At 57.7% G+C, this 25175-nt stretch overlaps 1 protein-coding gene across 10 annotated transcripts in view; it reads right to left on the bottom strand.

Annotated features, from left to right (window-relative positions):
- Nucleotides 1-25175, bottom strand: part of HDAC7 (histone deacetylase 7) — a 93289-nt gene that overhangs the window by 7650 nt on the left and 60464 nt on the right. For 7 of the 10 annotated variants that reach the window (XM_030037193.2, XM_041128873.1, XM_030037195.2 and 4 more), the window contains exons 2-15: nucleotides 11359-11555; nucleotides 9586-9676; nucleotides 7350-7461; nucleotides 6737-6852; nucleotides 6447-6569; nucleotides 5841-5950; nucleotides 5295-5411; nucleotides 4874-5072; nucleotides 3766-3974; nucleotides 3248-3457; nucleotides 2234-2459; nucleotides 1610-1743; nucleotides 845-965; nucleotides 549-598 (exon numbers count right to left, since the gene is read on the bottom strand). In XM_030037193.2, coding sequence (XP_029893053.1) covers nucleotides 549-598; nucleotides 845-965; nucleotides 1610-1743; nucleotides 2234-2459; nucleotides 3248-3457; nucleotides 3766-3974; nucleotides 4874-5072; nucleotides 5295-5411; nucleotides 5841-5950; nucleotides 6447-6569; nucleotides 6737-6852; nucleotides 7350-7461; nucleotides 9586-9676; nucleotides 11359-11555 — 2015 coding nt within the window. Of the gene's footprint in view, nucleotides 1-548; nucleotides 599-844; nucleotides 966-1609; nucleotides 1744-2233; nucleotides 2460-3247; nucleotides 3458-3765; nucleotides 3975-4873; nucleotides 5073-5294; nucleotides 5412-5840; nucleotides 5951-6446; nucleotides 6570-6736; nucleotides 6853-7349; nucleotides 7462-9585; nucleotides 9677-11358; nucleotides 11556-13427; nucleotides 13524-20041; nucleotides 20237-25175 lie in introns of those variants that run through there. The other 3 variants (XM_030037197.2, XM_030037192.2, XM_030037194.2) reach the window with 3 other exon arrangements.

Genomic DNA, 25175 nt, shown 5'->3' with positions numbered 1-25175 from the left:
GAAGGCATGGAGTGAGACCATTCCTGAAAGAGAGAGAGAAGGACAGAGACAGGGGGGAGAGAGGAAAAGAGGAGAACGCAATGAATGGAGAGAAACCAGGACGGCAAGCTGTGAAAGGAGAGGCCACAGAAATGCCTGGAGGAAAGTGGCGAGCTGCTGTCCCCCTGACACTGCTCCCCTCCCTCAGTGGGGACCACAGCTTGCGGCTTCTCCCGGCCATCCCGCCAGCTTGCTCCCTTCTACCACCTCAGGCTCTTAGAAATGGCTGTGAGGGGCTTTTGGTTCCTGGGGCCCTTAGAGTAAGGAGGCATAAAGGATCCCCTTTCAAGGGTGGGATGCTTAGGTCCATCCCAAGGACAGGGGGAAGCTCTGATACAACGACAGCTTGCCCACAGATGGAGTGCTCCCACCTGAGGCTACCCAGCCTCGGCAGCCCAAAGGCTTCGGGAGCTCCCTCTCCACTCAAGCCCACGAGGAGGCCCTCGCTGGGGACAGAAGAAAGGAATAACCCCGTCCAAAACCAGCCAGAGCAGAGATCGAGCACTTACCCCCACCCCTCCGCAGGGCAGCATGACAAACATTCGCTGCGACAGGATCCCTGCAGAGAGAGAGGACAGGGAGGACCTCAGAGCTGAGAAACTAGGCAATGGTGGGGGACAGGGCACACGGCACAGGGAGGGAGGTTTGGGCTGCTTGGCCAGAATTAGGACCAGCTTCCAGGGAAGCTGCTCGGTGCGGTCCCCACGGCTGAGGGTGCTCCGAACCCCGGTGTGGGTGTGTGGGCAGTGACAGGCAGAAGGCGAGGGCACTGGTGCCCACGGGAGCGGTGTGGATGTGGACTCACCTGCCAGCTTCCCATTGTCCAGTTTCAGGCGGTTGAGGGGGTTGGTGCCGTAGAGAAAGACGTGGCGCTCGGTATGGACGCACTGCAGCTCTTCCAGGGTGGCCTTGCGTCCCCGCAGACACTGTGGCAGACGGGGGCTGTGACCAAGCCGCTCCAGGTGGGAGAAAACAGGCTTTCCCACCCAAGCGTGCCAGCCTCCGAGGGTGAAGGTGGCACGTCCTGCTGTCCGAGTACGGCCACACCTCGTATCACCGCAGCTGGGGAGGCAGCTGCAAGGCTGAACGCTGTGCTTCTTGCATTGGATTTGAACTTGAGCACCCCCCTCATCCGCAGGCAGGGATCAGGCAGGGAATGCCAGCACCACCTTGCTATAACTGCAGAGCCTTGTGTGGACCAGTCAGCCCAGCTAGAGCAGGGCAAGGTTTCTAACAGATTGGAACTGACACTGGTGTTCCCAGAGTTGGCAAAACACCCTGTTTCGATAAGGATCACGCCTGTCCCTACGCCCATCTTCCAGCAGAGCAGACTGCTGCTGCCATGCGAAGCTGGAGGTGGTCAGACCAGCACACTCCAACTTGGCACTGCCAGCAATGGACAAGTCCAAGCCCTCTGGATAACGGTGGTAAGCGGGCTGAGAAGATCTGGGAGCAAAAGGGACGGAGATGGGAGCAAGATACCCTATCACACCGCTAGCATCAGATCTGCTCGTACCAGCATCCCCCTCCCGCACAGCCGTCCGGCTCCCACCCTGCCGCTCACCCTCACCTCGCACTGGCTGCGCAGCCCTCTCTCCTGCAGACGGGACCAGATGCTCTGGATCCTGCCCGCGTGCTCTGGGTGGTTGCTGTTGTCGCCACAGGAGCACTGGTGTTTGAGCATCACCGAGTCGTAAACCAGCCCTGCAATGGACAAGGAGAGCTGCTGTCCCAAGACTGGACTGGACTGGACACCCAGGCCTCAATGGTGCTAATTCAGCCCTAATTCAGCTCCTTTTCAGGGGCCCCACACACCCGTAACTATTTGGTTTGACTGAAACACCTCCCTCAAACCATGGGAGCCTCTGTCCCAACACGCTTGAAGCAAATCCTGCCTTGGATATGTAAGAGAGCTGAACCTTGCCAGCATCGCTGGACCAGGATGACAGTCAAGGGGCCAGATGGACAAGTCCTGCTTGGAAAAGCCGCCTCAGATGAGGAGACGGGGACTCTGACGGCTTGCTCTGCTCTTTTTGCAGCCAGCCAGAGCGCTCCCAAGCATTTATGAGTCTGGGAGTGACCAGGACTGATGCTAAGCTGCCCCTGGGCATCCCCACCTCCCTTCCAAGCTCTTGTCACCAGCCCCCTGCTACTGCTCCAGCTGTGACAGCCCCGCACAGGGGCTGGGCTCTACCTGTTGTGAAGTGCGGCTTAGCTGGTTGCTCCTGCACAGGCAGGGAGAGCGTTTTGGAGGCTGTGTCCTGGGCAGGGAGGGAGACGGTCGCGGTGGCAGGAGATGACTGAGCCCTGGAGAGGGGCCTGTGCCCCGCATGGATGGTGGGAACCACGGGGGAGTCGGCCAAGGGCTGCCGCTTGAGGAGCTGGTGCTGCACGCGCTGGTAGGAATCCCAGAGATAGGCCTGATGGAGAGAGACAGCGGTGAGCACGACAGTCGCAGCAAGGCACCAGGGCGGCGAGAGGAGCATCACCCGGCACAGGGAAGGGAGGCATCCACTGTGCACCCTCCCAGGGTCTGGATATGACAGCCCCCTCCACGCTGGGGGGCTCAGAGCCGGTTTGCAGGAGCTGGGACACGTCAGGCAGCATCTGCTGCTCTCTGCTGGCTCAGCCCTGCAGTGCTGGGCAGCAAGGCGCAGCAGTTTGGAGGACGATGCCCAGCCTTACTGACACCAGGGGCGGCTGCAGCTCTCGTCCCTGTCCTAGCGAACTGCCCCGTGCTCAAGGAAGGTACGGACGTGGTGCCTGTGTCCTTACCCACACAGCACCCCTTTACACAGGTGGCTCTCAGGGTCTGATCTGAATCTTCCCAGGCTCAGGATGCTACCAGCTTTGCTGAGTTTGTGCAAAGCCTCAGATGGGAGACACCAAGGAACGGAGAAAAGAATTGTTCCAAATTGCAGGGCAGGGATCTCTGCGTGCTGCCTGTTCAGGTGTAATGCTCAAAGCAATTAAGCCAGAACTGGAGAGAGGGACAAGGCTAGGCACTCCACCTCTTACAGCCCACTCCTGAGCCTGTTACAAAGGCTTCAAACCACCCCGAGGGCTCCCCGCAGCTTGGGGCAGCCAGGGAAGGCATTGCCCCTTTTGTCTATGGGCTCCTTGTGCCCAGTAGGGAAAGGGCTGCTCCGGGCTGGCAGCCCAGAGCCCTCCCCAGGGCTCTCTCTCACCTCTGCCAGCCCTTGTGTACCTGCTGTAGGACAAGCTCCTCTTGAGGCTGCATCATCTTCTGTGTCCTCTCGGGCTCCTTCACGCTGCTCCCCGGCCGCGTGGGCTCCACGCGTGCCCTTGCCGGGTCACTGCTCTCAGCCCCGGCTTCTGGGAGAGTCCCCTCAGCCTCCATGTCCTCCGACGAGGGGATCTGCCGCAGACGGGGCTTCTCGCTGGATTTAGCCATGCGCTGCAGCCGGAGGGGTCACGAATGAGCACAGAGAGGTGGCGGGGGACAGGTCAGGCCAAGAAAGTCACAGGGGGTGGCAGGGCATCTCAGGGCAGGAGCACAATGGACGTGGGAGCCAAGGAAGCTGAGCAGGTACCCTCAGCTTGCTGCTACGAGTCCGGGCAAGGCAGCACCTCGCATTCCTGGCTAGGACTTGGCCCTGGACATCTAATACTCGCTGCCCATCAGGTAACGATGCCATCTTGCACCCTTCTAGCATCTGTCTCCCACTGCCTCCTACACACCCCGGCTGGGCCTCCGTGACTTACCTTGCCCAGATGCGTCTGCTGCTTGAGTCTCTCCAGGAACTGGGTGTGATGCTGCTGGTACACCAGTTGCTGCTGGATGGCCTTGGGGTTCTGGGGCAGGGGTTCCGAGCGGGTCCTGCCCAGCGGTTTATGGTGGCCTGGGAGTGACAGGCGCTCTGCAGAGATGAGCGAGGGGGCGAAGGAGAAGGGGACCGTTCCCAGACCTGGCACTGGAGGGGAGAGGAAAGAGACGCGAGGGGTGACATTGTCCACTGGGCAGACGTAACACCCTGCGGAGCTGTCAGTCCACACCGTGGCAAGCAGCAGTGCTGTCTGTACCCATACAGACTATCTCCAGACAGCCCTAAAAATGACAGTGACCCAGCCCCGGAGCCCAGTATCTGGCAGGCTAGGATGGATGGGCTGTGCCTTTATGGCTCCCCTCCTTCTGTCCCCATCGCTTTGGCATCACACAGCCCACAGGGGTCTGGGGAAAGGATCTGGCCGACCTCAATCATCTCAGTCCTCCCTCAGCTTCATCCCAAATGGGAGAAGCTTCCTTCACTGCAGGTATGACAGGGCAGGGAGAGATGGAGATAGGAACCAGCACAAAGGAGCCAGTTCTCTTTCTGCTGCAGTCAGAGCAGATTACTTAGAGGGACTGGGGGGAATAAGGCAGCTAGACACACAGCCAAGAGGTCTGAGCTGCCCTGCAGGGTCTGTAGTGAAATCTGCTGGCACAGGAGCCTAGGAAGAGATAGGAAAGAACCCTTGGAGGGGGGGTTCTGGGCTGCAGAAAGGGTGAACAGCTCCACACCAGCCCAGCTGAGGCAGGGCAAGGGGCAGGTGGAGAGAAGAGCCAAAGCTATGGTGCTCTCTGCATCGTCAAGGCCATGGTGCATGCAGAACTCTGGTTTCACCCATGGCAAGGACATGCTTGCTGGCTAGCCAGAACCAGGGTCAACATCTTCCATTCCCTCAGCCCCGGCTCACGGCACAGTCATGGAAAAATCAAGGCCACTGGGCTTTCCCAGCACCCAGAAAACCTGCCTGCCCCAAGGAAGCTCCACACTGAGCCCTGCCAGCGCTGACACAGCCTCAGTACCCATCACCGAGCTTGACAACTTACCCGCCACCAGTGGAGCGTGGGTGACTGAGGGCTCGAGGATGATGACGGGCTGGAGCCGAGGGGACAAGGGGCTCCCAGCCTCATGCTGCTCCAAGCCAGCTGGTATGAACATGGGCGAGTGCGTGCCTGCGAGGACAGGTCCGTTCAGCACGGGCACCCGGTGCGCCAGGCTGGAGAGGGGGCGGCGATCTGTCTCTCCCTGCAGAGAGGAGGAGGAGGACTGGGTTAGCAACCTGCCGGGACACAGCATGAGGAGGGGACGGCACGTTTTCACCGTGCCCACGGGCGGCACCTGTGAATACTCAGAGCCAGCACATGCCTGGCATTACCCCAGGAACCCCAGGCCCAAAGGAAAGGGCTTCCCTTGCCCTGTGGGAACCCTCTGCCCAGTTCTAGGGCTGCCTACAACCTGGCTACCTACCCTGGCACTAGTGGTAGCCGGCAATCCCAGTGTGATGGCCGGAAGGGAGGCTGCACTCTGCAGGGCAAACTGGGCCAGTGAGCTCTCCTGCATCATCAGGCGCTGGGCCAGGGGTGTCTGCACCAAACACAACTCATTAGTTTCCTGCTCCAGCAGCGGCAGAGCTCAGCGTGGGACAAGCAGCTCGGGCACAGGCAGCAGAAGAGGGTGGTTGAGCCCCAGCTGCCTGGCAGAATGCCTGAGGCCAGGGCAAGGGGCATCGGGGACCCATGGGGACAGCACATACGCTAGGAGACAAGAAATGCACACTGTGAAGGAGGACAGCGTGTCGGAAGCAGCGCTGGGCCGGGCAGAGGATCCCACCGTGCAGGGAGAGCAGGGCTAAGGGCAGTTCTTGGGCAGCGGGGTTCAGGGCTGGGGTCCCTGGGGGGGGGGATGCTACCTTCACCTGAGCCTAGGACGGGAGGGGAGGATCAGGGCACCCAACCCTGGGGTCAAGAAGCCCCAACCTGCAAGCCCTCTGGCTGCGAGGTCGTCAGAACTCACCTCGTGGGCCATGCCGGAGGCAGCGGGGAGGGCTCCGTGCTCAGCAGGGAGGCTGTCGTTGGGAGAGCTGCAGCCAGACACGGGGGTGCTGCTACTGCTTGGGGAGGAGTCTGCGCAGGGAAGAGAAACGGGGGAGATGGGCACAAGCACCCAGAGAAGGGCTGCACAGCCCCTGCCCCAACCCTTCAAAGCCCTCCCTCCCTCTAACAGCTGCCCACCACCCTCCTAGGGCCAAATCTCCCTTCGGCACAGTGGAGACGGAGCTGCCCTACCAGCGTGGGAGGCAGCACGCCACGGTGAGGAATCCTGACCAGCCACGTTTGCTCAGGGTCTTGGACCCTTCCAGCCTTGTAGGTCCATCCTGGGCCCGAAAAGCAGCAGGGTACAGCTACAGCAACATCCTTTCCTGGCTCATCTATCCCTGTGCCATCACGGCAGAGACCTCCCTCCACGGGCTGCGTCCCGAGGAGGGCACCGATAACGTGCCAAGCCCCAGAGATACGTCCCCCAAGCAGATGTGGCGCAGGGTCCTGGACAGACCACAGCTGCTCCAGCCTGGCCCCCAGGTCTCTTCCAAACCCCCCACCATCCAGGTGAAGCCCTCACCAATCGCCTCGGGCTGCCGTCTCTTGAGCGAAGGGGGAGCGCTCTCTTTCCGCGTCAAGGGGTTCTTGCGTCGGTCAAGGCATTTCCTGGGCTTGCAACGCACCTTCAGGTTGGGTTCAGACGCTGCGAGCAGACAAGGCGGTTAATCCCAGTCCCACTGCTGACGGGGGTGAAGCTGGACTGGTTTTGTGGGGCCGGGCCACCCCAATTCTCAGCTCCAGCCGTCCCCTGCGAGCGGGCTGCAAGGGTATCACGGCGGGAGGGAGATGGCATTATCCCCAAGGCTTTACCTGTCTTCCTCAGTGGAAAATGCTCCGGGGGGTCAAGAGAAGTGCTGGGGACAGGGGGCAGGAAGGTGCTGAGCACAGGAGGGGAAGGGCCCTCAGGATCCAGAGGCTCCAGAGACCTATGGGGAGAAGACATCTTGTTAGAGAACATTCCCAGTTGGCAGCCACGTCCCACCCACACTATGCCCTCCAAGGCAAGGGTGGCCCACGGGGCATTGCCTTTCCTGGGCACGTGCTAGCTCTTCTGCCAGTGGCCAGAAAGGCTTGTCCTGTCCGCTACCACAAGCGCCTATAGAAGGAATCCAGCTGCTGGTTTTGCCTTGTCTTGGGACAAAAGACAAGGAGCCTGGCAGTACTTTTTGGGTCAGGAGTGGGACAAGCCATCAAAGTTCAACAAGGTCAGGGAAGACAATGTGGGAGCTTCATCAGCCTCCTGCAAGCACTTCGCACAGAACCAAGCTATCTCAACCCAACAGACGTTTAGCACTAAACAATATTTCTAAAGACCAGGAAGTGGAAGATAACGGCAAGATCTTGCCCAAGATAAACAGCCACCTTTTCCAGGTCCCAAGCAGATGTCCTGCTCGGGGCAGGCCAGAGGATGCTCTCGTTTTACCTGTATGGCATGGCTGAAGGGTTGGGGTTGCTGGTCCTCTCCAAAGCTGCCTGCTGCTTCTTCAGGATGACCTCAGCCAGCTTCTGCTTCACCACTGTGCTGGCCACAGCACCTGCAGAAAGACCAGCAGCGACCACACAGGGCTGAGAGCCAACCCAGAGCACTTTAAAGGATCCCTGCAAACATGAGCGTGGCCCCACAGCTCCACAAGCAATGCCAGGATGGCTGGAGACCCCCTACAAGCACACAGACACTGAGAAAACCCTGCAGAGATGCTTGGTGCAGTTCTCAGGTCAAGATGGGCTCAGGGAGAGAAAGGCCAGCTGGGGCAACTGGAGTTTCCCAGACAGTCAGGGAAGCATCCCTGTCCCACTCTCTGCTCTCCCATGTCATCTCAGGAGCCTGATCCTTTAGTGTGCGCCTCGCTGAGCATTGGGAGCGCGGCTTGTGAGAGGCAGAGCATCGCCAGAGGCGAGTCTCAGCTGCGGATCTGCCTGCTTCACCTGAGCCAGGGAGAGCAGGTATAAGCTGACACCCACAGAATAAAGAGGGCATGAAAGCACAACGTGGCTCATACAGCAGCGACAAAACTCCCACGGGTGCATGGGATCCTTCTGAAGCCTCTCCAGAGACACTGTGCCCTGGGGCTCTTTGAGCCTGTGCTACATGCTGATAATTTCCAGCTGATGGCATACAGCTCTGCCTGTCCTGCACCTCAGCCCCCCACGCAGCCACACTCTGCCCCCAAACGGGGACAGCTTGCATGAGAGACAGCAAGAAAAAGAAAGCACCTCCAAACAGTTCAGGGGATAGCTTTGAGGCTCCTGAATCTCTTGACGGAGCTGTGCTCTTCCAGAAGAGCATGAGACTTACCATGACCCACTGGCAAACAAACAGCAGCGACCCACGTTCAACACCTGGCTCCAGTGTGGTGGTGAAACACCCCCACACAGAGGCCTGACTGCTGCAGGGTGCTGCAATCGCCAGCCTCCGGCTGCCATGAGCCTCCCGTGTGGTTTACCACTTCGGGATACCTCCCCCCCACCCCACTAGGGCCCGTTCCCATACTCCTACCCATGCCAGGCCATATCCCCATCCATCCATTCCAGCAGGAACACTCGGCAGTTACAACAGGGATGCTCCACGCTTCTGTGCCAGCATTCGGCACCTCCGAGCACAAGTTAGTTAACTAATTTGTATGATTAACTCCCAGAGTGCATGAAGGGGCTGTATGTAGGCTGTCGTGCTCAGCCGTGCCAAGCTGACTGCGTTCGCAGGAGCTGTTTGCTCAGGAATGGCACGAAAAGGGCAGGCACTGTGTTTTCAGCATTGCAATTAGCCCCATCAACCCTGTGAACCACGGCAGGGCAAGCCTGTGCTCCGCAGCCACATGGGAGCTAAGGGAAAATATCAGCATCCCGACAGAGCTCAGACTGGACGGGCAGGTGGACAGTAGGCTCACAGACACTGGGACGGGCACAGTGCATCCAATGCATGCTGCAGCTGCATCTTTGGGTTGTGATGCAGAGCTCTGCACATCCAGAAGCTCAGAGCAAGCTCCCTGCGAGCTCCCTGCAGCGACTGGCACTAGATGGCGCAGGGAGATCGCAGCCAGACAGGGTTTGCAAATTTTTCTGCCCAGCATGGGGGGGACCCACTAACCTCTCCCCACTGCCACAGGTTCTCCAGCCTGGGGCTTGCAAGTTCAAGAGGTAAATTCATGCCCTGCCCAGTGCAGTCACAAGCACTGTCAGCTCCGGTAGCACCGCTGCAGTGGCCATAGGGCACGATGCAACATTAGCATGGAGATCTATTGTGACCACCTAGCTGGCATTGCTAGGAAGGACATGAAGGACAAACACCAGCCAGGCCAGAGCCAAAAAAATCTCTTGCCAGCTGCTAAGTGCAACTTGCTGGCATTGCTGCTTGCTGCTCAGGAGGACCAGACTTCCCCACGGACACTAAGTGGTTGGTTCTCTTGGCCCCAGGCAGGCACAGAGCACGGCTCAGTTTGATGCACAGGACGGAGATGCTCAGTGGCGTGGATGCTATCACGCGCCTTTAGACCAAGAGCGGGCAGAGCTTGGTCTGGATAACAGCAGAACCACCTGCTGAGCCCCCTTCTAAAATCTCACCCCCTCTGTGAGCCAAGTCCCCCCGGTTTCGGGGACACAGCTCCTCGGGCAGAGATTCGGCACCCAGTGCCACGTGCCGGCAGACACACGGAGGCTCTTACTTCGCTTGCTCTTGTCCTTGTTGAGGATCTGCCGCAGCTCCTGCTCCTGTTGCCCAGGCTCAGCTTCGCGGTGCGGGGACTCCATGGTCACCTGCGAGAGGAGAGGGATGTCAGCACCAGGAGACCCCAGCCTCACCCAATGCAGACCGAAGCCCTCTTACCCCCTCCCCAAGCCCAAGGCATGATGACACGGTGATGGAGGATGTCTGAAATGGTCCGTTATGTCATTTTTGGAAACCTGATGGGCAGCCCTGGCCGACAAGAACGTGTTAAGTTGTTTCATCACAGCAAACCGGATGCGTCTTTGTCTCCAGAGATGCTCTCCCCAGGGACACTGTAAAACTCAAACCAGTCTGTTTCAACTTGATGCCTTTCATGATGTTTTGACATATCTGTAGCTAGGTCATGTTGTAATACAACAAAAAATAGAAATCATAGTTGACTAAAAAGGGGAAAAAAAGAAAAAAACGATTATAGTAGTCTTAAAAGTTTGGATCTTGGTGTTTTCCAGAGCTGACGTTTTCAGAGATGATCCCATCTCACAGGGAGGTCAGAAAGCACTAATCCCTCTAAGCACCCAACAGTCGTGGCAGCAGCAGCAGCATCTCAAACTCGCCTTGTGTGGACCAAGCTGATGCTCAGCCTCTCCCAAAAAGCCTCAGTATGATTCCCCCTAGGGCTTCCAGACGAGGTTACTGGGACCAGTGAGCACATGCCACACACCAAGAGTGGGTCTGGTGCTCAGACCAGAGCACATGGGACGCGAGAGAAGCGGATGAGGCTGGGCTTGTTTAGTCTAGAGGCGAGGGGCTACAACTCTATCTTCTACCACCCAAAGCGGGTTCCAGAGCAGATGGAGGCCCAGCAAAAGGATGAGCAGCAGCAGGACAGATGCGCCATGAGGGAAATCCCATTTGGATATATGGAACTGATTCCTGCCATGAGCATGGTGCAGCCCTGCGACTGGGACACGCAGGGGGTGATGTCTCTGCTTAGAGATGGTCACGACTCGCCTGGACGTGGTCCTCTGCAACCTGCCCTACCTCTGAAGTTGGCCCTGCTCTCAGCAGGGGCCCTCCAGAGAAACCATCCGAGCTAAACCTTGCTGTAATTTTGTGACAAGGCAGAGCCTGGCAGCAGAAGCTGTGCAGGGCAGGGGTGCTATTCCGGGTGACACTAGAGAATTTCAGTGAAGACTTCCCAGAAAAGCAAATTAGCTTGTAAAGTGAGTAAGCCATGCCTTTAGGGCAGAGAAACAGCGGTGGCCAAGCAGAGTGGCAGATCACAGACACCAGGCATCCTGTCCAGTCGCTCTGGCTCCTCGCTCAGCACACATGGTATGCGGCTGAAAACATTTCCCTGCTTCGCACATCCCAGGAGGCCCCAGCCCTCCCGCTGGCCTTGGCAGGACGGAGATTTGGCCTGAAAGTAAGACACGAAACCCCCACCTGACTCCCTAACCAGCCTTTTTGTGTCAGAGAGGTCTCCGGGCTGGCTAAAAAGCACTACAAACTCTCCGGCTCAGGTGAAAGAAGGAATTCACCTGGGAAGGTAATTTTGGGGTTGGGATTTCCAGTCTCTTCCTCTTAATCCCTGCCAGAGACAGGAGCTTGGACAAAGCCAGCCCCGACGCAGGGCACTGCTGGCAGACACGCACGGCACCATGAGCTACGTGCTTTAGGGGCAAAGTTAATTCTTCAAAGTGCTCAGTCCCCACTCAGCTGCTACCGAAAGCGGGTGCCGGTCCCCCCCTGCACCCCGGGGTGCCCATACCCTCACGTGCTGGTGGGCGAGCTGCTCCACTTGCTGCTGGTGCAGGCTGGCGAGGAAGAGCTGGTGTTGTAGCTGCTGCGTGTGCTTCAGGGCCAGCAAGGTGGTGTCAGAGCCGGGCTTGACGACGCGCTGCCCGATCCGCAGGTCCATGGGGACGGTCTGGGGCACCCGTGGGGAGGTGCACGGGTTCACAGCAGCTGTTGAGACACAAAGAGGGGCACAGCTCAGTCCCTGTCCGGCTCAGACCACCCTCCTAGGTAGGTAGGGAAAGCATCAGGATGGGGCCCGGGTATGTCCCAAGGCACAGAAGGGCACTGTGAGGAACGCGTCCTGCCGTTGAGAAGGGCTTGCCACACACAGTCTACTGCCTGCAAAAGTCTCCTCCATCATCTGGGCAAAAAAATCCTGTAAATCATACAGCCTTGGAGAGTCTTCAAGGTGCCGTGGGCATCTCTCCCTGACACCACAGCTGAGAATTGCTTTGCAAAGTTAAGACGCTCCCACCCTGCCTGGATGCACAGCCTCTCCACGTGGTGAATCCCCCATCCTCATGGGAACACCTAAAATAGTCCCAACTACACAGAGCGTCAGAGCACCCACTGCAGCAGGGGATTTTCACCGACCAGTTCCTAAAGCTTTGCTTAATTTATCCTGCACGTGCCACGGGCCAGTGCAGAGCAGAGCTGGTCGCCTCCAGCTGCAACAAACAGAAGACAAACCTGCAGAAGAGCCACCCAGCCATGTGGACGCCCACAGATGCACTGCTCTTGCCGCGCTGAGCGGGCAGCGCGCCGGCCAAGTGCAGGCAGAAAGGGGATGAGCGAGCACGACAGCAACTGAAGGACGCGCGGACAGCCTCGATGGACCTGTGGCATCCCACAAAACAAACTCAGCCGGGTGCAAGGCAGCCGTGGCCACTGCAGCTTCGCCACGGGCATTGCAGCACAGGGGAAGGTGGAAACAGGCAGGTAGGCAGGAAATTCAGCACTAAAAGACACTGCAAGGGGGATGCCCTTGCAGGATGCAGGGCCAAGGCCACTGCAGCCTAAGAGCTAATTGTTTTCCAAAAGCAGTTTAAATTAAAAAAAAAAAAAAACCAAAACCAAATGCAAATGTTATTTTATAGACAGAGGACCACACCCTGTGCTGTTCAAACCTCAGCCTCAATGGCATCGGGAAGCTTGTGCTGATGACTGCAGTACTGCAGGAGAAATCTCTGCAGGCTCCTGCCCCGTAATGCAGCATTTAAACAGCTCTGCCAGGGGGAAACCCAGCAAACTCCTGGCCCAGCCCGCGCCTCCTTGCAAGGCAAAGGAGCACGAGCGTGTTCACCCAAGGAGGGCACAGGGACTATTAATAACCACAGGCGCACATCCGTGCAGACGACAGGGTGCATGGCCCGGCTGAAACGGGGCCAGCTCTGGCTTTCCTGCGTGGCCCAGGCAGGGAAAATTCCCTCTGGTCTAGGACAAATGCTTCTCTGCACCAGCTCAATTCTCCATGACAGAAACGTCCCCGACCCCAGCCCATGTCGGAGAAGGACCTGATGTTCCCAGGAAACCCCATCACAGGGTTTACTCCATTCTCTCTCCCATCTTGCTGATAACTGCCTGGGGTTTAATTGGCCCTAATTGCTACACCCCGCCTACCCCACCGTAACCAGCACAATATGGAGGTTGAGGAGTATTAACAGCCGCAGCCTGAAAGCCGCTGAGCTTCTCTGCCCTGTTATCACCAAGACCTTGGGGCTGGACAAGGCACTATGCCAGGAGATGGGCAGAATGAGCCCCACAGCCCCCTTTGAGGGTCAGGCATGGCAAAAGCAGATGAGCACGTTTCAGCTGCATTTTTACGAGCAAATAAGAGCCCAAGTGAAGTTACGCTAAACAAGAAGACCCCAAGTTTTCTCTCTACGTGCCTTTCAACACCTGCAAGAACCCAGTGGTCCCAAAAAGGATGACATCGTCCACAGGGCTGACAATTCATCCCAGCGCTACCCGAGAGGCTGCAGCGCTCAGTCCCACCTCCTTGCAGCACGGTGCCAGCACCAGCACCCTGGGAGGCCATACCTGCCTGCTGCTCCAGAAACCTCCCAGCTTCAGCAATCCCCAAAGGGCCTTGGATCTTGCTAAACATCAGCGATTTTGAAGGATGCAAGCGATAAGCCGGGCTCTCACCTCCTGCTTCTCAGCTCGCATGTGTTCCCATCTCCCAGTGAGGAGGAGGAGGATGACGGAGGGACGGGCGCTGGCCGAGCCCCTCGGGGATGCTCGGCGGGAGGAAGGCTGGAGGGAGGCAGCGGCACGGCATGCGTAGTACTACCCAACGTGTCGGGCTGCTGGCAGCCAGACAAGGACAGATTGTAACGAGCAAATCTCAGGATGGGAAACAGGGACTTCTGACAGCTCCCAGCCAAGCCAAATCCCCGCCACGTGACGCTGTCTATCTGCAGGAACCTGCTGAAGCTCGGCCATCCCTCGGTCCCCTCCAGCCAAACGTCAGTGTCCTGCTGTATACCACGAAGGGGCAGGAGCTGGGAAACGCGGCAGGGCTACCGGGGGACCGCAGCCGTCGGGCTCAGCTTTGAGACCCTGAAAAGAGCTGCTTACGTGAAAAATCATCATTCAGAGGGGAAAGCGGGGGTATGAGGAGGAAGGGACCAGCCCACCAAGCCACAGCCCCTGTCCTTGGAGCTGATGGCATCCGGAGAAGAGTTGTCACAGCCTTTCTCCGCTTGTGATGCTAAAAATGCCCACGGGCAGCTCCCACCGGGCAAAGCTCAGCAGCAGCGGTCTTGATCTCACCTCCCCATCAGCATCCTCAGGCTCGGCAGGGCCTGATGCTGCCCTGACAGCACCTCCCTGGGGCAAAAAGGGGCAAAGAAGGTCTTGGGGGCAAAGCAGGGGCTATTACATGCACCTCCAGGGACAGAGAGGGAGATGCAGACAGTGGCACAGAGCAGAGGGGGAAGGCACTGGCGGGGTCTCTGGGAATCTCTCTACCTCATTTGGTTTAGCCTTTTTAAAAACAAACTCCAAAGCAGCGGAAGAGGAGAAGTGGGAGGGAACGCATGTGCTGGGGGAGAGGGAGGACGGGCAGGCCAGCGGCCAGCAGCCAGAAAAACAACTTCTCACCACTCGCCCAGAGCCAGGAAAAAGGCTGTCGAGCATCCCCACGGCCAAGAGGCACCGGAGCCAGGGAAGAGCCGCCGGCAGAGGCTGCGCAGACCCTCCTCCTGCCACGGCCCCCCAGCTCTGCACATCGATGGCGCAGGCAGCACCCCGCTACACCAGGCCCCGCTCAGCTGGGGACATTTTAGCAAAATCTACAGGAGGAGGGAGAGGGGGAAGATGGGACCAAAACAAGGCACCACGGGCGCACGGACTGGCCTGAAGTGCCCCAGGGTGACACGGGCGTCCCAGCCCGTGCAAAGCCCCCGACGTTACAGCTTCGCACCCGGCCAGCGCGGGCTAAAGCCACAAAACTCAGGGAGGTTTTCCAGAGCTTAGAAACACGAACGCTTTACGTGCCCGGTGCCAGGGTGGCGAAGGACGAGGACCGGCAGCACTGGGAGCACTGGGCAGGAGCCTCGGCCGTTGTCCCCATGCTGGGACCCCTCCGGTGCGTGGCACCTGCATGCGGCAGCTCCCTGGGGATGTCCCGCATCCCTCCTGCTCCAGCCCAGGCTCCAGCAGCTCCGGACCCCTTTGCAAAGCCCTTCCTGCCCTGGGAGCTGTTTGTTTCAGCCATGACCTCCCGCTGCAGCTTGAATTCATTTGGGGTTTCATGCCGGGACCTCCGCCAAGAGTTACAGTAAACAACTCCCCTCCTCGGCAGCCTCCGATGCTCACACATGATTCAGGGGGCAGGCAGCCAGGCGAGCAGCTCCTCCTCTTCCCCTGACCCAAAGAAGGCCAAAAGCACAGCCCCGCGATGGCTCCTGGGGGGTCTGCCCCTTTCCCCAACGCAGCCTGGGTCCTGCTGGTTCCCAGCAGACCCTTCACAAGCCACCAGCACCACGACGCGTGCCCACGGAGGGGCTGGGACTGGGATGCACGGGCTGAGACTGGGATGCACGGGCTGAGACCGGGATGCTCCGCTGGCCCTGTGCGGCCTCAGGGGGCCGAATCCATCATCTTCCTCACCCGCATGGCCAGGAGCAGGGCAGAATGCCGGGGCAGGGAGAAGCGAGCTGGGAGCACCCACCCAGGGAAGAGGCAGAAGGTTTCTGGGACAGGCTCCTCTCCGGCTGCGTGTCCGGCTGCCAACATTTTTGCGAATTATTTTTAGTTCACAAGAACATTCGCATGGGAAGGCCGGCGCTGGTGGCAAGCTCGTCTTCACACAAGTGCTGGGGGCTGGCAGGGGCTCAGCAGCCACCATGTCACCAGCAGCAGCGCAGCGGGACCGGGGCAGCACTTGCAGGGCCAACGGCTTTGCAAATGGCCCTGCCATTAAAACGCAGCAAAACTCAGCCTTTTTGCAAAGATGGGATGCCTTCTCCCTCTTCTCCCTGCTTCTGCTGAATAATCATTAATCGCAAAGACTATCTGCTCAGCTCGGACAACACAGCGGGTATTTGGGGTGCAAAGCAAGGCAGCGTCAGCCTCTCTCCTGGGCGGGAGATGAAGGCGGCCGCGGGGATGACTTGCTGCCTTGTCCCCGCTTGCACCACGTAGCCCGGCAGTAAAACACAAGCACCGCGGACGTCCCGTCACCGCGGCACCACGCGGTTGTTTTTCTGGGTCACCTCGCGCAGCCAGGTCACCGGGAGGAAAACGTGCCGCTACGCCGGCGCGCCGGGAGGAAGCCGAGGCAAACCGCGCCGCGGTGCCGGCACGCGGAGGCGACTGCCCAGGGCTGCCGAGCCCATTGCACGAACCGCTCCGCACCTGGGCAGGTAGCAGCCGCGGCAGCTCCACCCTTCCTCCACGGAAAGGGGAGATTGCAACACGGCAAGAAGAGCTTCGGCGCGGAGTCTCTCCCCGGCGCGTCCTGGGAAAGCCTTCGGCGGTACGAGCATGAATGCAAGCTCTGTGCTCAGCAACCCGGCACGGGTTACCAGCATTTTCCAGGCTGCCGGCATGGCACAGCACAGGGAAAACAACCGAAGCGCTCCAAGAGCCCGTGCGCTTGCCGGCGAGGTGGGGAGAGACACGGAGCAAGCATGCAGACAGCGACCGGCTCTCCGCTTTGCAAACAGTCGAGAGCCTCTCGGACTCCTGCTAAGCTTTTGGCCAGGGTGAGATCTGGTGGCAGCGAGTTTCCCAGGCTGGCGGTGGTAATCCAGAGCTTGTGTCGCTCGCTCCCCGAAGGGGAAATCACCGGTCATGCTGCTGCTCTCAGACAGACAGCCACCCCCCCCCCCAAAAAAAAAAAAGCAGCACAGAAATCTTTGCTTTGGCATTTCCTGATTTTTTTTAAAGAGGCAAGATCAGCCGTCAGCAAAGAGCTGCGCTTATATAAGAGGGAAATAAAGCAAGAAGCAAACAAACCAGGGCAGGGAGATTATTAAGGAGCAAACCAGTCGCATCTGAGCTACGCCTTGCCGTGAATCCCTGCCTTCAGCCCTGCCTGCCATGAAGGCGGGCTGCCGGGTTTTGCAGCGCGGTGCAGTCGTGCCGTGTGCCAGCGCTGCCCGCGAGGCGATCGCACACGGCGAAGAGCTTTGTCTGAGGCTGAGCAGCAGTTAAAGGCAGGTTTTTTAAAAAACCGTTTCCCATCTTATGTTGATTAGCTGTGAAAGGTTCAGAGTTCAGCCGGGTTGAAGAATGCGTGTGATTAAAAACATTCCACTTTAATAAAAGGAAAAGGTCTTCTCCAGAGCCACGCACAAGTAACAAAAATTAGCTGGAGGGAATTTGTTCAAATTAAAAACACTTAAATAAGAAACCACACGAAAAGGACTATGTTGAAATAACATTAAGATCACAAAGCCAGAACTCGAGAAATAGGAAATCCCAGAGTCGGGGTACCTCGCATAACCTCGCCCTAGCCCCTGGGGTGTACGCACCAAGATGCTGGTTTTAATTACGGGACCAAACCCTATGCTCCCCTCAAAGACAAGCAAAAAATGACAAAACCAGCATCACCCCGGCATCTCTGCCCAGCTACACCAGAAGCGGGCACACAGGCACTGCCATCGGGTCTCGCAGCTCTCGGTGGGGGGAATAGCGGGAACCCCAAGCCAGTGCTCCACGCACCCCTCTGCTCCCCCTACCTCCATCTGCTCGTGCGTCTCCAGGGGGTTTCCTCGCAGGACCCCGCGAAATCCGAGCGTTTGGGGCATTTTCCTCCTTCCTCGACTTGCTGGGCGGCTGCCGGGGGAGTGCCGGGGAGCTGCCGCACAGCTCCGGGGAAAGCAGCTCCGGGGAAAGCCCTGCGCCGCCGCAGCTGTCCCTGAGCGGAGAGGCCGTACGCAACGTCCCGCATGAGCCATAAGAGAACAGATGATGCTCAGGGTAGATGTAATGTTTGGAGCGGTCGGTTGCCAAATTCTGATAACTCTTTATGGAGCATGTTAACTGGGAGTTTCAAGGGCTTTATGAATTGGCCAGATGTGGGTGGATCCCTCTCCTCCCTACCAGACATCAAATTCCTGCTCCAAAACAAGAGGAGGCTGATGTTTCTCTATGAAAAGCCCCCAAGAGCTTTTCCACAAGGGTAAAACCCTATTTTTCTATGCCGATTCTTGCAAACTTTCTGCTGCAGAAAGTTTCCAGAAAAAAAAATTGAGACAGACAACGATCAAAGTTTGGCAAAGTCACACCTGCATTCACAAAACCCTTTCCGCAACCGAAGTCATGAACCAGGATTAAAAGCAACGCACCTGAAACCACCCAGACTATGCACATACACCTGTGAGTGAAGCACATTATTTAGGTATGTCAAGCACATAAATCAGAAAATACTCTGTTTGAGCCTGTAAATGAGATCCACATCAGGCCTCGGGAAGCGGATCAGGGCGAGATACTTCCCCTGATTACTCTCGCTGGTTATTTGCGGCTCGTGACCTTTGAGTCAGACATTTAATAGCCCTCCCTGGAATTTTCTCCCCGCAAATGTGCGTAGTTACATTTTGAAACTCATGACTCCAGGACCCAAAAATCTCACGGTGCATTGAGGCCAGCCTGCGCTACAGGGACACGGAGCGAAAAGCTTTGTACCTGGATCTGCTGCTATTAATGCTCTCTGTGTTTCAACCCACACCCCAATATCGGTGTTCCCATCCAGGCTCATCAGAGACACGGGACCACGCTATACGTTCCCACAACATCCATACGGAGCAGAAGGCAGGACTCCACCGCCAAAGGAAGAGGTCTGGTGAACCCTTCAGGGCTAAACAAAACATTCATGGAAGCGGTCCGGCTGCATTTGCAGTGGAAATACGGATGCCCGTGCTCTCCCTGAACAGCGAGCCCCCTCCTCGCTGGCCCAGGGCTGCCCCACAGATGCGGTCAGTGGGGCGAGCCGATCCACACAGGTGTGTTTAGGTGCCTGTTTCAAGGCAGGTTTTTAGCATGCTCTCAAATCTGCATGTTCAGATTGGCCTTGAAAGCATTTTGGCTGCAGGGCGAAGCTGGTCAAGAGGATCCCAAGGTAACGCTGCATCACGCTAACTTACGCCAAAGCCCAGAACCTTAATACCAGACCCGAACTTCACCGCAGGCGGTACTTAAACCACCAAACAACTTCCTTCATGCTCACATGCAGCTCTTAGAGGAGCTGGAGCAACTTGCAAATGTCCCAGGGGCTGAGCTCCCTGGATGCTGCCCATCTCCCAGGGATGAGTTTTTAAAGCCTTCAAAGCACCCACCCATGAACGTGCAGAGGCAAAACCTGCACAGCAAAACCTGGCAATAGGTTTCAAGTCTCAATTTGAGATCATTCGGTCACAGGGACACACACCAAGGAAGCCACAGAAAGAGCTGGGCACAGGCAGGATTGAATCACGCCACAAGCAGGGAACACAGTGACTGCAGTTTCACAAATAGCTGCTTACGATCCCAGTGTAAGGCAACCCCGTCCCTGCCGGCTGTTCCTCGGTCGTGCCCTGATATATGGCACCATCAGCCATGCCTACACGGGCAGGTATATGTGTGCTTGTGTGCGTCTAAAGCAAGTAAGTAAATAAATAGCGGTTTTACCAGTTTCTTTGCAGAAGGATCAGGTCCCTGCGCCACAATGGTTTGAGCGTGGGCAGCATGAGGTGCCAGGTGGGACTGAAGAGCTCATCTCCTGCAACCGCAGCCGGGACTTGGGACCGGAGGGACAGCAAGTGGGCTCCATCCCCACCACGGCTCTGGCACAGCTGGAAACCTCTGGCAATCATTTCCTGCCAGCAGTTGCATCCTCCCACCCCCACCGGTCATAAACCCCATCCCAAACAGCAGCACAAGGCCCGTGGGGGAGGATGCTGCGCGGAGGAGTGCAAGGTATCCCCAGGAAACCTCGCAACAACCGCCATTTCCTCCGAAACAGAGGTAAATTCATGACCAAAGGGCTCTCTTGAAGGAAAGCCAAGGTTGCCTGGCGGTGCCTCACACTCCCCAGAACAGCGTAGGCAGCTACCGCTCGTGGAAACTGCCGAGATTCAGGAAAAGTCCTCCCCTCCCAGAAGGGAAACGTTCCCACATAGCACAGCCCACCCAGTTGGGATTCCTTCCCCTCCGACCACCCTCACCTGGTCGCACAGCCCAGACAGGGTCCGCCAGCTACTCCCTGCTCAAGAGCCACCAGCGGCAGGTCGGCATAGCCCCACATGTCACGCTATCCTGAGTCACGCGACGGAGAGGCAGTGCCGTTCCTCCTGGTCCTCCCTCAAAGCCTTTCTCCGCAGCGGGCTGGCGCTGAGCTCCACCGCTCCTCCTGCCCCGCCAGCCCTGCAAACGAACCCCGCGGAGGGCTGCTACGGATCTTCACCACCCATGTCCTCTCCTGGTGGACACGGCCACAGGAGCAGCCGGAGAAGGGGCGAGGGTTTGCGGTGCGCTCCTGAAACCTTAAATACTGCCAAGGCCCGCTGGCAGAGACGAATGCGGATGATAGGCGGCATCTCCAGGCAAGCAAGTATCCCCGCTCCGCCTGAACTGGAACAGCCCAGTGTCTTCTAACAGCCCCATCTTCTCCCTCAACCAGGCTTCTGGCAAGAGGCACCAGTCCGGTCTAGAGCCTCAGCATCATCACCCTGCCTACAGCCAACACAGATCTTCTTTGGAGAGAGGCTTTGGCACCGGTCCTGGCCAGGTAAGCTCCTCCAGGTCTCTGTTCTCCGAGCAGGTAGATACCAACAGAGGCAGAGCCGTGTGGCAGCCCCACAGCCGCAGCCAAGCGCCCCCGGGAAGCGAGTGAGCACCTTCTCGGCGCAGGACGCCTCGTCTTCCCGCACCGGGTTTGATTACATCAGCATGAGAGGATGCAGCCTCCGTGCCAAGGGAAGCAGAGGAGAGATCAAACGATTACACGAACCTCTCCTCAATTACCAGCCGTTTGCATAAGTAGAGGAGAGCGTTCCCAACCGGTTTGGACAGCACACCGATGGGCTTGTCAGCACCTCTGCCCCGCACCACGCTGCTGCCCGCAGCCCGTCCAGGGGCCGTTGCAGAGGGGTCCTCGCTGCTGTCACCCCTTGCACGCACGAAGCCGCTGTTTCGAGCATCCCACCGCGGCACGGAGCGCCTCACGGGCACGGCACAATGCCTTCACCCACTTGGCTCAAACCTACAACGTGCTTCGCCTCGCACCGCCCGCGAAGGGTCACCGCTGCACGGGGGCTGCTGTCACCAGCGCTACAGCTCAGCCTACGTATTTATTTTTTTTAATTGCTGCATGCAACATAGCAAGAGCCCAGCTTGACTCATAAGCCCCTGGGGAAGAGCTCAGGGCTCCAAAGCGGTGCCTTGCTTGATCTGGAAGTGCTGAGACAAAAAGCCCGGACTGCCACAATACCCACTCTCAGCGAATGACTACTCAAGGGGACCTGCCCATTAATTGGAGCCTCTCTGCATGCTGCAGAGAAGGAAATCCCTTTGGCAAACGCTGGCCAAGGTCCAAGGCCGGGCTGGAAGGCAGATTCGGTCATGAAAAGAAAATTAAAAAAAAAAAAAAAAAAAAACAACAAACAAAACACTCAGGCCCAATACAACTCAGAGAGCAGGAGAACAAGGAGCCGGGAGAAACACCGGCAGCCCCAGCTCTATGGGAATAAGATGCATCCCACGGAAAGAGGCACGAATGAAATCCCCCATGCGGATCTACGGAATGCTCAACAGCCATCAGCAAGGGCACGACTGGCGTTGACCCCAAACCTTGCTCCAGCGCTGACCATCAGGTGTTCGAGCAAGGAAACTTCCAAAGCTGGGCAGACCCAGCTTTGCACCGTGAGGCCAGGGGACAGCACATGGTGGACCCCAACCACTGCCCACCCCATCTCAGCGTCCCCTCCAGCCAGCGCTGGAGATCACCAGCACGCAGAGCGGAGAGTCGGGTTTTAGGGTGAGAGCTATTTATGTCAGAGGAAGGAAGCCACAACATTTTCAGTTTCCTGCACAAATACGCTTCTGGTATCCTTCACTGTGGGGCTGTCTGGCGCTGCCTCCCATACCTGGGTGCTCACAAAGAAGCAGGAAAGCACAGCCTTTGGCTCAAAATTGGCATCTGTGCAGCGGGGCGAGGTGCAGGCATCAAATCCTTAATGCAGAGGAGGCTGAAACATGCCTGGATCCAACAAGGCCTTCTGCCACACCATGGGGACACCAGTGACAGCGGCCCTGGGGGGTAAATCTGGGTTAGCGCTGGTGCGTGCAAGCAGCTGGGGGAGATGATGGGAAGAGATCCACGATTGCTGAAGGTGGGTAATGCCACCCGGGCTGGAAAAGCTACAAGAAACGGCACGCCAAGTCATCAGGCAGGATTTCTGGGTCTCCGCGAGATCTGGGGGTGAAGAAATGCAAGGAGGAGCCGGTGTCCTACACACAACTGGAGCCTGCCCGGGGAAAGCCAGGAGCAAACAGCAGTCGGCAGGGAGAAACCTCGGAGGAGGACGCGGGCCAGCTCCCAGCTGACGGCTGCAGAACGCGGGTGCCCCGAGGCAGCCAAAGCGGGGACGGAGGGTGCGGTGGGGTGTGTGCGCTCCGCACTCATGTAGCAACACTGCCCAGGGTGTTTAACCCAGAAAGCAGGGTTAATCCTGCAGCTGAGCTGCTCAAGCGCAGGGGAAAAAAGGAAAATAAATAAACAAACCAACCCCCGGTGAGCCCAGAGCGGCAGCGTTAACCTCAGACACTGAGGAATCGGTGCACGTGTTGGGATTTGAACCCTCGGCACCTCTCAAGATCAGACCCTGTGTCAACTCGGCAAAATCACACACCCATCCAGGACCCTAAAACTCACTCGACAATCAAACAAACAACAGCTCCTGGCTGGGTGCACGCTGCAGAGCTGAACTGGGGCTGGCTCCAGCCGAAAGGATGCTCACGGCGCATCTAATACAAACCCACCTGTATAAGGCCCTCTGTAACATCTGCAAGGGATGCTCCCACCCGTTCGGCACACTCACCTATAGACGTCATCACGTCCCTCTGCGTCCTTGGGGGTCAACGCGCCCGTAAAGCTCAGCCCTGCAACGCGGGCTGGGCCGATGGCATCAGGCGAGCGGCACAGCGACCGCAGCGAAGGGCGGCGGGAGCTCTCAGATCTCTTCTCCCAGCGGTTGCAAAGCCAGGCGCGGCCGCACACCACACCCTTGCAGTTCTCACGGGCAAGCAGGAACCTTGGCAAAGCCCTCGGCTTGCTGGCAGCCAGCCCCATCAGACTTATTAAATGCAATTAAGCCAGAGTGGGTATTCTTCCCCCCCCCGCCCCGGCTTTGGGGGATATTGCTTTTAGACAAAATAAACAGGGAGGCTTTGCGTGGGCTCGGGCAGGTGGCTGGCACCCAGGCTCCATGCAGCAGCAGGTGGAAATGCCGAGGTCTTTGTCAGGGATGCAAAAGCCACGGCAGAGCAGGGAGGTTGGTCCACGATGCCAACCCTCCTCCCGCTCCCATGCGTGCCCACTCCCAACTCCCTTCGCCGTGGCAGCTGCCGGAGACGAACACGAGACCCTCTCTGCTTTGCAAACGGGAACACGCAATAAGATAGACCATAACGAAGCTTAGATCCCAGCTTGCTCATATTTAAAAAAAAATGGGGAAAAAACTTCTGCCCCAACCTAAAGCGGTATTTTGTTGCATCAGCTCCTCTGACATCATTTCTAAGCTGGTTTAGAAAAGAATTGCTATTCTGCTGCGTTCTCCATGCTTACAGCCTCCCTACAACCACAAAACCACGGAGGAGGAAGGAGACAGCTGAACTGCGCATCCCCCTCCTCCTTCCACGCAACCTCTCCTCCCTCGCGTACCCCACCGCAGGGCGGCCAGTGCCAACACACGCAACGGGACACGCGTGGCCAAAGTATCAGGAAGGCTTAAACCGCCAAGGACACGCAGGCGAGGTCATTACCCCGACCCCCTGGGGACGAATGGTACTTTCACAAGCCTGCAGATCATTCGCATTTTTCGCTAACGCAAAGAGCTGGCTCCGGTGGCTGCCAAGTAATTGCTCCATCGCCCTGGCACTGCTGGACACCTCCTGTCAGCAGCGAAATCCGGGAGCTCCCGATATTCCTGGCAGGTTATGCGGGCTGGCCCCAACCCTGGGGTTTGTCAGAAATGTTCGGCAGCTCCAAAGCAGGGTATGGAGGGTGTCCCTGAGAACGGCATGTGACGGGTACCACGCACAGCAGATGCTGTTCGAGGAGGACAAAACAGCCGCGCTGCATCCCAATCCGCTTTGGGACAAGCAAAGAAAGCAAGCCAAAAGGGATCCTTAAAGCTTTCTGCTCCCCTATGGAAAAATCAGCAGTGTTGCTAAGTCCTGGGGCTGTCCCAGGACAGACTCAACGCCAGCACACGTGAGATCTGAATTTGGACTCTTCTGGCTGTCCCAGGGTGATCCCAGCTGAGCTGCGATCCAGTTCAGCAAGAGATGGGCTTTTCCCAGTTTGGCTGCTACAAGCAAGCGACAATCACCCCAGTAAAACTGGTAAAACTCTCCCATACAGTCAAACCCTCACAGATGTGTCACAGGCAATTTCTCCACCTCTAAATGACGGGAGAGGTGTGGCTTGCACTCTGACCAAGATCTTTGCTTCAAATGTTTGGGGTTTACTGGTGCTAAAGGGATTTAGCCAGAGCAAATTAAGATCATTTCCCATCTTAATTAATTCTGCTTTCACTTCCTGGCACGTGGGAGCCCGGCCTTCTCCAGCGCAGCAGGGAGCCTCGACTTTGTACGGCCACAGCAGTCAGAGCCGTGCAAAAACACAGGAAGGACTTCGCAACGTTTCTTTGTAATCATCAGAGCCCCGTCCACAAGATGAAGAACTAAAAACATCCCCAGAAAAGCCGGAACCCCCTCTCATTGCCATATTTCTCTGTCACAAAGCAAGAGGTGACCTTCTCCATTCCCTTTCCCCACCGCACACTTCTTCCAATGCTTTCAGACGCAACTGAAACCATCTCTGCCGAGGGGCCAGGGATTATCCTTCCGTTCCCTGCAGCCCCACCATGACATCTCCACATATACATCCCACCCCCAACATGGTGCTCAGGGTGTTTATAACATTAGGATCCCACTTTACCTTCCCAAAATACCTTGCGTTGAGCGCCAGCAACCTCATGACAGCCTCACCCCACCACTGGGAATAAGGGACGTGGAGGCAGCAGCATCTCCCCTGGCATTGCTGAGCACCATGAGTCTGGCCACGTCTGTGTGTCC

Source organism: Aquila chrysaetos, chromosome 15 (assembly GCF_900496995.4).
Source record: "Aquila chrysaetos chrysaetos chromosome 15, bAquChr1.4, whole genome shotgun sequence".
Lineage (NCBI taxonomy): Eukaryota > Metazoa > Chordata > Aves > Accipitriformes > Accipitridae > Aquila > Aquila chrysaetos.
This window is presented reverse-complemented; position numbering and strand designations above follow the sequence as displayed.